At 36.6% G+C, this 15,729-nt stretch overlaps 1 protein-coding gene across 3 annotated transcripts in view; it reads right to left on the reverse strand.

Moving 5' to 3' along the window:
* ANKIB1 (ankyrin repeat and IBR domain containing 1) overlaps positions 1–15,729 on the reverse strand; it is a 156,107-nt gene that overhangs the window by 16,213 nt on the left and 124,165 nt on the right. For all 3 annotated transcript variants that reach the window (XM_040472703.1, XM_040472700.1, XM_040472702.1), the window contains exon 11: positions 7,766–7,896. In XM_040472703.1, the coding sequence (XP_040328637.1) occupies positions 7,766–7,896 (131 nt within the window). The remainder of the gene's footprint in view (positions 1–7,765; positions 7,897–15,729) is intronic.

Genomic DNA, 15,729 nt, shown 5'->3' on the forward strand with positions numbered 1-15,729 from the left:
CATCAACCTGTGTTAAGATGCAAATTGTTTTCTGATTTCTAGTCAACCACTTTGTAGAGATTAAACAATTCTGCCTCTGTGACCAGGAATAAATCTTCATAAAGACATGCCATCTTTTTCAATGTGTCCTCTGGGAGCCTCATCTGCACTATGAAAGATGTGGAGGTAGTTCAAAATTACTGCTGATGAGGATAAATGAAAAAGTAAATCATAATATTATGAAGTAGTATCAAGGAATCTTTAAAAATAACAATAGGAGGGGTGCCTGGGTGGGTCAGTAGGTTAAGTGTCTGACTTTGGCTCAGGTCATGAACTCGCTTTCATGAGTTCGAGCCCCACGTCGGGTTCTGTGCTGACAGATTCTGCTTCGGATTCTGTGTCTCCTTCTCTCTCTGACCCTCCCCTGCTTGTGCGTGCTCTCTCTCTCAAAAATAAAGATTTTAAAAAATTAAAAAAATATATCAATAGGATATTCTTTCCCAGTGATAAAGACAGATACAATATTTAATATTTGATTTTCCCAGTGCATGGTAGTCTTACTTTGGTCTCTGAAGCTTCACCAGTCTTCATCAGAAGTTGTTCTGATGACTTTGACAAATTGGTTTTGAAACCAGAAACAAGTTTGAAAGGTTTCTAAGTAGGAGGACTGATATAAAACCTGTTTCTCATTTTTAAGAAAATGTCACTTTCTTAATTACCAAAATTAGCAGATAATGCCAAAAATATGAGAATCCCAGTATGAAAATACATCCTTTTTAAATGCTTACAGATTGGGGGTCAGAAAGATCTTCTCATTTTAAGTCTGTTTTCTTCTGGCACTTTTTTTTTTTTTTTAAACAGTTAAATATTGGAGCTGTTCAGAATTTATCTGGGTATACTGTATACAGTATGGATTCAACTTTCTTTTCCACACAGCTACCCAGTTATTTCAATTCTATTTACTGAACAGTTCATGTTTCTCCACTGATTGGAGATCCTTCTTTATGTAATATATACTAAATTCCCACATATCTGTGTCTATTTTCTGGGCTTTCTATTATGTTTCTAGATTAATCTCTAGATTCATGTTCCACCACCATGATGTTTTAATTATTGAGCTTTTACAACAGGCTTAGTATCTGACAAGGCTAGTTCTTCCTTAATGTTATTTTTCAGAGTTCTCCTAGCTGTTCTTGCTTTCTTTCTCCATGTGAACTTTTGAATTAGCTTATCTAGATACAGAAACAAAACCTGCTGGTATTTTTGTTTGGAATTTTTCTATCCAACAACCTTTCCAATTATCATCTTTTGTGTCCTACACAAAAGGGGGTCTTAAGGTTTTCTTTATATAAGTTTTGTGTATTTCTTAAGTTTCTTTCTAGATAAATGAGGTTTTCCTTTTTAATTTATATTCTATTTGGATGTTTTTGGTACACATGAAGGTTATTGCTTTCTGCATATTAATTTTCTACTCTAATTTACTGAATTTTGTTAGTTTTTAAATTGATTCTTGTGGGTTTTCTGCAATCTGCAAAAAAAATTTTTTTTATCACTTCATTTCTAATTTTTACATCTCTGATTTCTTCCTATTGTCGAAATATGTTGACTGGTATCACCAGTCCAAGTTAATATTATTTGAACAGCTCCTTATCTTGTTCTTGATTTTACTGAGAGTACGTCTAGTATTTCCCATTAAATATCATGCTACCTTCTGGACTGAAGTAGATTTATTTTTATCACACTAAGGAAGAGTCCATCTATACCTATTTTTTGAGTGTCTTAATAAAGAATGGTTGTTGATTTTTTTGTCAAATGCCCTTTTGGCACCTATAGAACATATATATGGTTTTTCTCTTTGGATCTACTAATAAGACAAGGTATAGCAATTGCTCTTAAAAAGCAATAGCTTAAAAAAAATTTTTTTTTGGATGTTTATTTATTTTTGAAAGAGAGAAAGACAGAGCTTGAGGGGAGGGGCAGAGAGGGAGGGAGACGCAGAATCAGAAGCAGGCTCCAGGCTCCAAGCTGTCAGTACAGAGCCCGAGGTGGGTCTCAAACCCGTAAACCATGACCTGAGCAGAAGTTGGAGGCACAACCGACTGAGCCACCCAGGTGCCCATCATTTTATTTTTTAATGTTTGTTTATTTTTGAGAGAGAGAAACAAAGTACGAGTGGGGGAGGGGCAGAGAGAGGGAGACACAGAATTGAAGCAGGCTCCAGGCTCTGAGCTGTCAGCACAGAGCCTGACATGGGGCTGGAACTCACCCACCGTGAGATCATGACCCGAGCCAAGGTCAGACGCTTAACTAACTGGGCCACCCAGGCACCCCCAGCAATAGCTTTTTAAATACCGAACCATTCTTGTATTCCGGAAATAAACCCCATGTGGTCAATTACTTCTTTTTTTATAAAACAAAATTTTCTAATTGAGATATAGTTAACAATTATATTAATGTTTTCTGCTGGATTATATTTGCTAAGATTCCCCCCCTCTAATATCTTATTTAGGATTTATGCATTATTGTTCATAAGTAAGACTGATCTATAACTTTCTTTTAATATTTATAATCTTGTCAAGTGTTGATATCAAGGTTCTCACTTTATAGTAATTTGAAAGTTTTCATTTTTAAAAAATGTTTATTTTTGAGAAAGAGAGAGACAGAGTGTGAGTGGGGAAGGGGCAGAGAGAGAGAGGGAGCCACAGAATCTGAAGCAGGCTCCAGGCTCCAGCTGTAAGCACAGAGCGCGACACAGGGCTGGAACCCACTAACAGTGAGATCCTGTGCGACCTGAGCCAAAGTCAGATGCTTAACTGAGCCACCCAGGCATCCCTCATTTTTTTTTTTTTTTTAAACAACTCCCAGAAATAGTTTAAGTCACAATAGAATTGCCTGTTCTTTAAAGGTTTGATAAAATTCTATTGTGAAACTGTTAGGGCCTATTGCTTTAAAGGGGGGAGATTGCTGAAAAACTTTCTGTTCTATGGAAATAAGTTTGTTTGGGTATTTCTTCTAGGATCAGTTTTAATAAATTATACTTTCTTAGAAAATCAATCCATTCCACTCCAGGGCGCCTGGGTGGCTCAGTTGGTTAAGTGTCCGACTTTGGCTCAGGTCATGATCTTGCAGTTTGTGAGGTCAAGGCCCACATTGGGCTCTGTGCTGACAGCTCATACCCTGAAGCCTGCTTCCGATTCTGTGTCTCCCTCTCTCTATGACCCTGCTCTGCTCACGCTGTCTTTCAAAAGTAAAAATAAACATAAAAAAAAAAAAAATCAATCCATCCAATTTCAAGTTTGCTTTATTTATTGATTAGTCCCCTTAATTCTTATACCATGTTTTTGAACTCCCTTATCTTCATTTTTTTCTTATGTAAGCTTAATGGTTTATCTTATCTTTAAAAAAACAAAATATTTTTTGGATTTATTAGTTGTATTGTTTTTCAGTTTTTAAGTCACTGATTTCTGCTTAAAAAAAATCCTTCTTCCTAGTAGTCTCCAAGTTTATTGTTTTTCTAATTTTTAAAGTCATATGCTTAAATCATTCCTTATTTTGTATTGCTTTAATAAGGCTAGGGAACATTTCTGAGCAGTGCTTTAGATATAGGTACTCAGGTTCTGATAAAGTAATATTTTCATTATCCTAGTTTTCTATATATGCTTTAATTCCCACTTTTATATCCCTTTTTTTTTTTTTTTTACTCAGGAGTTGAGAGATTTAAATTTTCCAAATGGAAAGGCCTTTTGTACCTTTATTACTAATTTCTTTTTTTTCCTTTTTTAAATTAACTTTTAAAAAATATTTTTTTAAATTTACATCCAAATTAGCATATAGTACAACAATGATTTCAGGACTAGATTCTCTAATGCCCCTTACCCATTTAGCCCATCCCCCTCCCACAACCTCTCCAGTAACCCTCAGTTTGTTCTCCATATTTCTGAGTCTCTTCTGTTTTGTCTCCCTCCCTGTTTTTATATGATTTTTGTTTCCCTTCCCTTATGTTCATCTGTTTTGTCTCTTAAAGTCCTCATATAAGTGAAGTCATGTGATTTTTGTCTTTCTGTGACTAATTTCACTCAGCATAATACCCTCCAGTTCCATCCACATAGTTGCAAATGGCAAGATTTCATTCTTTTTGATTGCTGAGTAATACTCCATTGTAGAGATATATATACCACATCTTTTTTTTTTTTTTTTAATTTTTTTTTTTAACGTTTATTTATTTTTTTGGGACAGAGAGAGACAGAGCATGAACGGGGGAAGGGCAGAGAGAGAGGGAGACACAGAATCAGAAACCGGCTCCAGGCTCTGAGCCATCAGCCCAGAGCCCGACGCGGGGCTCGAACTCACGGACCGCGAGATCGTGACCTGGCTGAAGTCGGACGCTTAACCGACTGCGCCACCCAGGCGCCCCCCACATCTTCTTTATCCATTCATCCATCAATGCACATTTGGGCTCTTCCCATACTTTGGCTATTGTTGATAGTGCTGTTATAAACATTGGGGTGCATGGGCCCCTTCAAACAGCATACCTGTATCCCTTGGATAAATGCCTAGTAGTGCAATTGCTGGGTCGTAGAGTAGTTCTACTTTTAGTTTTTTGAGGAACCTCCATACTGTTTTCCAGAGTGGCTGCACCAACTTGCATTCCCACCTTTATTACTAATTTCTATTTCATTCCATTATGATAAGAGAATGCTGGTATTACTATTTCTATTTTCTGCAGTATTACTGAGATTTTATTTGATGAACAATGGTCAATGTTTTTGCTAATGCTCTATGGATACTTGCAAAGATGGTGTAATCCATATTTTCAGGATATAGAGTTTGAATATACAGCAATCAGATATACCTTAGTAATTATGTTAAATCTTCTGTATCTTTACTAATTTTTTCTTTACCTGATAGGTCATGAACACAGAAATGAATTAAAGTCTCTGTATTCATCTAGCTCTTCACTAACATGCATTTACACAATAAATTGTGGATATCAAGGTTCTGAGAGTATGCAGGTTTTGTTGTTTGCTATTAGCAACCTCTGTGCCTAATTTGATACAAGTACCCTTCAGTACAGCTTTACTGATATCTCCAAATTAGTGGCAAAACTTTCTACAAAATAGCCAAATTTCATATTCTATTAGAAAAAGAATACAGAACTTAAATAACTTTTATTTTTTAGTTGCAGCATATAGTTTTACAGACTCAGTTGAAGAAAATTACTGTAAGTGATTTAAAATGTGTGAGAATGCAAAACTTAAATAGTCTCCTAAAAATTATCCAAAAAGAAATGAATAAAAGTGGGTTTTTTCCTGAAATATACAAAACTATTTTTATAAGGCTAAATTTGTTATTCTTCTGTTTTTTAAAAAAAATTTTTTTTAATGTTTATTTTTGAGATAGAGGCAGAGTGTGAGTGGGGAGGGGCATAGAGAGGAGAAACAAAATATGAAGCAGGCTTCAGGCTCTGTGTTGTCAGCACAGAGCCCGATGTGGGTCTCGAACCCACAAACGGTGAGATCATGACCTGAGCCGAAGTCGGATGCTTAACTGACTGAGCCACCCAGGTGCCCCACTATTCTTCTAAGATGTTTAACAGTTTGATTCCAGAAAGTAAAAACTGTGTATTGCGTCACAACACTGTGACATTAATAAAAGTAGATTATGACTTAGTCATTATATTACAGCATGGATTCAATTACACATGATCTGTTGTTCCACCTTCACATTTAAAAAGAAAATTCTAAAAGTATAAAATTTTTCTGTAGCAAGGTTATTACTTTCTAGATGTCTTTCTTCTTCTGTGTCCTAAGAATTATTTGTTAGTTTCTTTTGTTCAATGCAAATACTTCAGATGGTATATTAGACAAGACTATTACATTTACATAGTGTGCAAGTAAATGTTTCTTTTAAATGCAACAGAAGCTTAAGCAAAAAGCTGTTTAAGATAAAAAATCTTAAATCATTAGCCTGATGAATTCATGAAAATATTCACTCAATACGTATTTATCAACTACTTACTACTGGTAAGTGTTTGAAGGAAATAAAGGTAATTATCGGATCTTGCCTCTTTACTGACTCTTTATTAGTAGCCCAACTGCTGATTTTTTATGGTCAACCTGTATTTCTTTACACATCTATATAGTCTGTATCAGATTTTCTAAGAAAAAACTAATAATGGATATTGGAGAGAAGACCACAAATAAAATACTTTTGGCCTGACCAGCTGAACTAATAATAAGCACCTCTGAGCATTTTGCTCAGAACACTGTACTACATTTTTTTCTTCTTCCTTCTTAGGAAATCATTACTGTCTCACTAAGACAACTAATTTATATTAATTTTATAGTACTAATTAGCTTATAAAAATGATCTGGTAACTGCTATCATTTTTTATGTAATAATGATAATGATCATTAGCTTTAATATTAAAGCTCAAGTCATACTGGGGCTCTTGGGTGACTCAGTTGGTTAAGCGCTGGACTCTTGATTTCAGCTCAGGTCATGATCTCATGGTTTATGGAATTGAGGCCTTGTTGCGTTGGGCTCTGAGCTGACAGTGCAGAACCTGCTTGGGATTCTATTTTCCCTCCTCTCTCTGCTCCTCTGCTGCTTGTGCTCTCTCTCTCTCAAAAATAAATCAATAAACTTAAAAATATATATAAAAAAAATCAAGTAATACTTAGAAGATATTGATGTATTTAATATTGGAATCTTCTGAACTATTTGGGTTTCTTTCACAATGTAAATTAGAAGAGTTACATTATCCTCTCAATTTTAAGTAATTATTTTTTATATACATGGAGCTTCCAATGAAAAGAAAAAAATTGGATATCATTATAATTTTAAAACAAAAATGTTTATAAATTTGGCATGGATTAATAAAATATTTATTAACCTAATCCAGAGAATTTATTTTAAATATGGCAGTTTCTTTCTATGCAACTATGTCAGGAGGGTAGTCTTCCAAAAGTCATTATTTATATTAGTTATTTTTTGGTCAAGATCTTTGTTGGCATTTTCATTTCCATTATTTTTAAGTTTATTTACTTATTTTTGAGAGAGAAAGTGAGAGCATGAGCAGGGGAGGGGCAGAGATAAGGGAGGGGAGAGAGAGAATCCCAAACAGGCTCTATGCTGATTGTGTGAGCCTGATGTGGGGCTCAATCCCATGAACCATGAGATCATGACCTGAACCAAAATCAAGAGTCAGACACTGAACTGACTGAGCCACCCAGATGCTGCAGCATTTTCAATACAGGAAATAATTACTTGTTTGATTGATGATTTCATTAGCAGACTTAAAGTCTGCCTACAATCTTAGGTACCTTTATTATATAGCCACTTACACATAGACACCAAGATTTAGATTTGGACCTAGCGGAATTGCCTGGGTCCTGACTTGGGCTTTGAAACTAAGCTGTGTGCTCAAAAGCCAGCTTTGTAAGAGATCTCTATATAAAGTAACACTTTATCATTTAATATTATTATTTATATACAGGCAAAACTCTCAAAATAATCACTAGGAGAGATGATTAGCAGGGAAAGATTCAGGCATTTTTGATCTTCTGGCCAAATATCACTGAATCCTTAACCTATTTTTAACATTCATCATGAGTATAAAATTTAGTAGTATAAAGCAATACTTATGTCATTCAACAAAGAATATAGAATTTAATCTGCTAGAATCCATCTGAAACCCAGCAACATTTTTATGCTTGTTTCTTCTTTGGATTAACAGATTAAGATTTTAACAGCAAAGCATGCAAAATCCTCTTCAACTTCTTACCTTGGCACACTGCATGTGATTGCATCCCTCATTCTTCTGTATCGGAGACTTACAGTTAGCACAAGGCTTGGAGTTCGTTAACAACCAGAGACAATTGGCAGCATCCTCATAAGCTTCACTAACTCCTACAACTTTGGGATATTAAGCACAAACACAATATACATGATTTAGTGTATAACTTCAGAGGGAACCTCCCCCTACCCTCTGTGAAAGTGTTCTTTGTAGGCTGTCTCTAAGTTTTAACCACGTATTTTTCTTTTCTTTTTTTTTAATGTTTATTTATTTTTGAGAGAAAGAGAGACAGAGCACAAGTAGGGGAGGGGCAGAGAGAGAGAGAGGGAGACACAGAATCTGAAGCAGGCTCCAGGCTCCAAGCTGTCAACACAGAGCCCGATGAAGGGGTTGAACTCAAGAACCATGAGATCATGACCTGAGCTGAAGTTGGACGTTTAGCTGACTAAGCCACCCAGGCTCCCCAAACCATGTATTTACTTTCTTATTAGGATCTATGGCAAACTTTTAAAACTGCTTTATTCTGAATAGCAGGATTATAGGATAAGGAGGTGTATTCCAAAAGCTTGATATATGAAATATGATTTAAAGATTTCTTTCTAAAGTTGTGTTCAAATAAATTGGGGAAGAAAAAACCCATTTTAAAAAAGCAATATATTACTGTTTAAATTAACTATTGTAGAAAGAATGGCCCTAGACCATAATTTCTTGTGGGTCAGTTGTAAACATAATGACCAGATACTTTTCACCATAGTAAAAAACATGAAAGTTATATTGAAATATCAATATTTTTATCCATGAAAACGTCAGATAAACTAAAAATGAATCCCATGTGACATGTCTAAAACTAAACTTATCATTTCCCCTAAACCTGCCTCTTTCTCTATTCCCTGTCCTAGTAAATGGTATGATCATCAACTCAGAGTCAATCCAGGAAGACCATGATTTTGGACACCCTCCTTTCCCTCACCTGCCACATTCCATTGTTTCTACCTCTTTCTCTTTGTTTATGTCTCCTCTCAATTCCCACTGCTTACTGCTTTAACTAAGGTACTCCACACCTCTTGCCTAGACAATTAAAACACACAAAAAAACAATCTATTTCCCTGGCTCCTTCTTCTGCCCCCGACTTCTACTATACTGCCTACACAGTGATCTTTTAAAAATACAAATTGCTTTTTGGGGTACCTGGGTGGCTCAATTGGTTAAGCGTCCAACTCTTGATTTTGGCTCAAGTCATGATCTCACAGTTCCTGAGATAAAGCCCTACATTGGGCTCTGTGTCGATAGCGTGGAGCCTGCTTGGGATTCTCTCTCTCTCTCTCTCTCTCTCTCTCTCTCTCTCTCTCTGCCCCTCTCCCACCTGTGTGTGTGCTCTCAAAATAAGAGAAAAAAAAAACAAAAACAGTCTCCTTTAAATCTTTAAGATGCTCCCCACTGACTGCCAAGATAAAATAAAACTGCTTTAGCAAAAAATGCAAAGTCCTTCATGATTTGGCTGCTGTCTACCTGGCAAGCTTCTCCTACCCTCTAACCCCACACTAATCTTCTATTCTTCATCTGAAACTTAATTTATTCTACTTTGATTTGAGAGCTGCAGTCTTACGGAATGTCATGGTTTTTAAAGATTCTAAATCTTACAACTTATGTTTTATAACCAACACCCCTCCCAGCACCCCAAGAGGAGAGTTAGGAGCTAGAGTTGCAGATGCACAATTAAAAAATCATTTTTTTCCTCCCTGTCAGTATTAAGTTTGTTTTGTTTTCTAGCTCTAAGTGCACAGGGAAGCTCTACCTTTTCTTTCCTGAAAAAGATGTCCAAAACTCACTTTGACATCAATGCACATGGCCCATCCAATCAAGGCCCTGAGTACATGCAGCCACTCTCAAAAGGGTGGGGTAGTTAGTGTACTGTTAAAAGCAGGTGAGAAATCAGACTCTTTGAGTTTTGAAGTTTAAAAGGAAAAATTACCCAACCCTAGAGAGGGAAGGGAGACAAAGGTTTGGGCTGGCTGACCTCTGGGACGTGACTCAGTATATGAACTGGAAGAGCTGAGCACTATGATTAGCCCTTCAATGGAGCTTAGCAGTGGAGGAGTGGGGCTGTCTTGCTGCAAGGAACCCCAAGTGCCTACCTACTTACGTTTGTTCAACAACAGAACAGCAGCTACTGCTGGACTATGAAGCACTGTTTTTCAATTTCACCACATAGCAAAGTGAGACAATAACAGCAATGAACGGACCAGACTCCACTCCAGTACTAAACCCACTTGGTAGAAGATGGTTTGATTAGAGTGTTGCTACAGAGAACTCTCAAGTTAATTTAGTGGAGAACAGGAGTTTCAGAAAGAACTTACTATACTTATAGTTAATCAGCTCAAGCTGTGGAGGTAATGCCATTTACAAAGGGTACTGCTTTAAAACCTAATCACTAAGTACAATGTCTAGTTTCTTTTTTTTTTTTTTAAGGAGTGGCCTTTCTCCTCCTTTCAGCATCAACATTATTTTTAGCTCAGAGGCTCTAACATATTCTTATGGCTTTTATTGTCCATTGTTATAATAAATAAAGCACAAAGCCATTAAAACAAAGCAGCTTGTGTGGCCTGCAACATAACAGTTTTTTTCTACCACCCTCAGAGAGAATGCTAGTTCCTGTGTTCTAGAGGATTGTATGAAGTAAATTGTGTTCAAGAAATAACTATTATTAAAACAGAAACTTGTAGTGGGAAAAAGGCCTTTACTTCTAGTTCTCTGAACATGCTCATTTCATACATGTGCCTTGTGTATATACTCTTCTTCATACCTGCAATATCTATCTCCCTTCAGTCTACCTGGTAAGTTTTCTTCACCCTGAGTTCCAGACTCTTCAATTACATGACTACTGTACCTTGATCTTCCTTCCTCAATAATCTAGTGTGCTTAGGTCTCTTTGTAAGAAATATTAACTTCATTTAATCAAGTATTAGAGCATAACAATCTAAGATCTACTAGTAGAATCAACATGTATGTAAGTGAAAAAAATGTTGATTTTAAAGACTGACTTCTTAAAAAGACTATTTGAATTTTATTCAATAACCATTTATTATGTAGTATGGAAAAACTGGCCTGAAAATTTTTATAAATTAGCTATCTTTTCACAGAATATATAATCATTCTCCTTCTTGCTCTCATTAGACATAATAGAGGCGGTTTCAGTGCTGAAAAATAGTATTTGAATCCTTATATTGAATTCTTTGAACTAATCTTAGTATATCTTCTAATACTTTTTTCTCATTAGATTTTGTCACTCCTTTTGAGTCTCATAATTCAAAGACTTTGGAAAACTGGGCATAAAGGAGAAAATGATCTCAGGAATTGACAAGTTCAGTTGAAAATGCTTAGGCCAAAGATATGTGACCATGATCCAAATTAATATGTAAACCATACAGCATTAAATCATACTTTTCTTTCTTGGAATATTATTTTTATATATTTAATGATGATGTTCTGCTTAAACATTTCAGTTGGTCCACTATTGTTTGCATTAAGCCTTATCCTAAATTTCATAAACTTCAGTGGCCATTAATAGTGGTCAACAGGTCATCACATTTCAGTATGAGGACAATGAGAAAATTCCTAGGTTTTTCTCAGCAACTGGGAACTTTTCTGCAGTCTTGGCTTTGGTCCTTCTCTGGTAGACAACTTTTTAGGTATCCTCAGTCTTCTGTCTTCTATCCAATTTTCTAAAGTTCCTCCATTTTTCTGAATTAAAACCCTATTTGGAACTCTTTAAATGAATCTTCGGTTTTTAATTTGAGGTCTCCCTGTCTCTGGCCACCAAAGTAACTATGTATAGACTATATATACCATTTTCTAGTGCTTCTATTTCTCTTCTCTTCTCTTTTCATTATCAGAATCATTATCGTATGTAAAGATATTTTGTCACAGTTCCACCAATAATCTGCACTTACTAGCTAGGTTGTTCTCTTTCTCTCTCCCTAGTAACAACTTATTTGTGGGTATGGAATGATTGACCAATTTTACAATGTTAAAAGATAACTAAAAATAATCACCCATTTCAAAATGCTTGTTTTATATCTTAAATCAGACATGGCCATTTTCTACTCAAGAATTAAATTGTACTCAAGAATTTAAATTTCTACTCAAGAATGAAATATACTGTACTAATTACTTCCTGTTGTGCATTAAGTCTTCTAGGCAACTGGTAAGTACACTAGATTTACAACTTAATAAAATTACATCTTCTTAACTCTCCTCTCCTACCTGCATTGCCTCTGTCTTGTTCCAGCCCTCATATCCTCTTACCTGGACATTCTGAAGTTTTCTCAGAAATAGTGTTCTTACCTACTGTCTCAATGGTCCTCATTCACCATCCACACTTCCACCTGAGTGTTCTTTCTCAGTAAGCATTTTTGATTATCACTCTCCGACTCAAAACTCCTTTTCAGTGTCTCAGGATGAAGTCAGACCTCCCAGCATTGCACATAACCTCTACCTCGCCGCACCCGTGACACCTGATTTGGACTTCTGCCTGTGCAGTCTCATCTCTGGTGCAGCACCTTCCTTTGCACTGGTTTGTACTCAGTATCTGCAGCCCTTGAATACACCATGCTATCTCACAGCTCTGCTTCACCCAAAGCCCCAGTACCCTTCCTGTGTGCGTGAAGTACATCTACCAGTTCTCAAGAAGCAGCTCAAGCACCAATTCTTTTATAATGCTTTTCCTCACACTCTCGTAGAGAACTGGTCTTCTCTTGCTCTCTTCCCTCCCTCACAATGTGCCACAGGTATGCTGTTCTTTCACAGCATTAATATTTCTTTTTCTTAGTTTTGTATATAGCTGTCTTCATCTCTAAAATGTAAATTTCAAGTAGCGGTCACCTTATTTCCATATTCTAATATAAAATACCACTTAATAAATGTTAAATAAATAATAAAGATATCACTTAAAAGCAACAAGTTATTTCTAAGTTTTCTCAGCATCTCTTCTAAGCTGCAGATAAGCACTTGTAAAATCCCACTGGACATCTCCACATATATGTCCTACAAGACCTCAAGTTAACAATGTCTGTAACAAAACTCATTATTGTTCCCTGAAAGTTACTGTTTTTAAAAAAATATTTATTTATTTATTTATTCGTGTGGGGGTGGGAGGAGGGACAGAGACAGAGGGACAGAGAATCCCAAGCAGACTCCACGCTGTCCGTACACAGCTTGATGTGGGGCTTGAATTCATGACCTGTGAGATCAGGACCTGAACTGAGATGAAGAGTCGAACGCTTAACTGACTGAGCCACCCAGGAGCCCCCAAAGTTACCCATAACTGAATTTCCTAGGCTGACCAATGATCTACCCTCTTACTCAAATTAAAAATTCCCCTCCCTACTTTGATCTCTCCTTCAGTCTAACCTTCCTAGTCATCACTTATCTTTATAAAAATATCTCAGATGCCACTTCCCTACTTAAAAAATGCATTCTATGGCTTATTCTGTTAATAAAATAACTTCAGACAATTTGGCAAAACTTCACAATCTGGCAACACCTATTTTTCCAGCCTCATCTCTTACAAATTCTCCCATGGACATTAATGTTAGGTTTCATATAAATGTATAAAGAAATGTAAGTAGGTGGGCAATAGCAAACCATGTCTAATAAATACGTTTCTTGGTTCCTGAAGCAAAAAGAGAAAGCAAAATCCAATTGTCTTGTCATGTTTAAAGGTGTTGCAGGATATTAGTATTAATCTATGGAACTCACACATGTACACAGACCCATACATATCAGGAGAATAGGGAAAATGGATGGGTGTCAAGGGAGCAATGGCAAGCTATTATCTGGGATTCAAGAAAGACACACAACGTACCTGGGGAATAAAAACAATCTATACAGGTGTTTTTGATTTGGGAAGTTCCTAGCATGTACCAGGTACTCAAAAAAATATTTGCTGAGGAGGGTCTGGGTGGCTCAGTCAGTTATGAGTCCGACTTCAGGTCATGATTTGTGAGTTTGATACCCGCTTCAGGCTCTGTGCTGAAAGCTCAGAGCCAGAAGCCTGCTTCAGATTCTGTGTCTCCCTCTCTCTCTGCCCCTCCCCCATTCATGCTCTGTCTCTCTCTGTCCCAAAAATAAATAAACGTTGAAAAAAAAAATTAAAAAAAAATAAGCATAAGCAAAATTAAAAAAAAAAAGAATTGGAAATATTAAAAAGAATTGTTGATTGAATGATAGAACGTACAGGGTAGAAATATTTAATTGGATCTCACCATGAAATATCCTAAGATTATCCATTTCTTTTCCTCCTGGATAAGGGACATAAGCCTTCTCATCATGTGAAAGGTATCTCCCTCATTATCAATTAATAAACTGATATTCTGGTTTACACAGTAGTCTCTTCTTCATGGATTTGAATGACCCTGAGTCAATGCATAAAATGAATCTTGTGAATCTAAAACGCTAAGGACAAGCTCTTGGGCAATGGTATATTGCCTGATAGAATACAAAACTGTAGGGTTTCATAGCTGTCAGCCAGACTCTGCCAGCGTCACTTCAGCTGCTGACAGGAATAACTGCCAGATCTCTGCCTCTGCAGATATGCTAAAACCCAATTCCTCTCTCACTGTCTTCAGGAGGATTCTTTAAAAAAAAAAAAAAAAAAAAAAAATTTTTTAACATTTATTCATTTTAGAGAGAGCACAAGTAGGGGAGGTGCAGAGAGAGAGAGACACACACACAGAATCTGAAGCAGACTCCAGGGTCTGAGCTGTCAGCATAGAGCCTGACATGGGGCTGAACTCATGAGCTGTGAGATCATGACCTGAGCTGAAGTCAGATGCTTAACCGACTGAGCCACCCAGGTGCCCACCTTCAGGAAGATTCTATGACACCCGCCTGCCCAGCCTGATTTACTCTCATCTTTATCCAACTATAGTAGTTATCATGTGATACTGTAATGATCTGACTGCTTCCCTTCTAGCCTATTACTTTTTGAAGGCTGGCATCATCATCATGTGCTTTGCTCATAATAAGTATAGGTTCACTGAGTGAATTTTTTTTTGAATTTTTTTTAATGTTTATTTATTTTTGAGAGAGAGAGGGACAGAGTGTGAGCAGGAGAAGGGCAGAGAGAGAGGGAGACACAGAATCCGAAGCAGGCTCCAGGCTCTGAGCTGTCAGTACAGGGCCCAACAGGGGCTCAAACTCACAAACTGAGAGATCATGACCTGAGCTGAAGTTGGACGCTTACCCTACTGGGCCACCCAGGCGCCCCTGAATGAGTTCTTTTTTTTAAATTTTTATTTATTCTTAATTTTGAGAGCTAGAGCACATGTGCAGTTGTGCATGAGCGGGGCGGGGGGACGGGCACAGAGGGAAAGAGAGAGAGAATCTTAAGCAGGCTCGATGTCCAGACGAAGCTCAGTGAAGGCCTTGATCTCATGACCATGAGAACATGACCTGAGTCGAAATCAAGGGTCGGATGATCAACTGACTGAGCCACCCAGGTGCCCCAGTTAATTCTTAATCCTGATTTGTAATACCTGCAACTAATTCCATTATATAAAAAGTTAAAAAAATTAACTTTTATATTAATTTGAAAATAAACAGTTGTCATAAAACACTTTAGGGGATGAGAAATTATTGCAAAGCAGATATATTTACTTGTTAAATGCAGGAATTGCTATTAGGAAGGCTAATTCAAACCCGTTCTGTTTCTAGGCACATACCCTGTTCCTGATGTCACTCAATCCAATCTAAGGGTTAATTTCCTCATCTGCAAAATGGAATTACTAACACCAATTTCATAGCATTTCTGTAGGATTAATATTTATAAAAATCTCAGTTAAAATAGTTATAGACATGGCATTTAATATAAGTAAATCTACAGAGCCACATAATACCAAGAAATTAACTTGTCTTATCATCCAATGGAAGATTCCAGGGAAGTAAGAAACTTC

The sequence above is a fragment of the Herpailurus yagouaroundi genome, unplaced genomic scaffold (assembly GCF_014898765.1).
Source record: "Herpailurus yagouaroundi ecotype Mexico unplaced genomic scaffold, PumYag 100, whole genome shotgun sequence".
Taxonomy (NCBI): domain Eukaryota; kingdom Metazoa; phylum Chordata; class Mammalia; order Carnivora; family Felidae; genus Herpailurus; species Herpailurus yagouaroundi.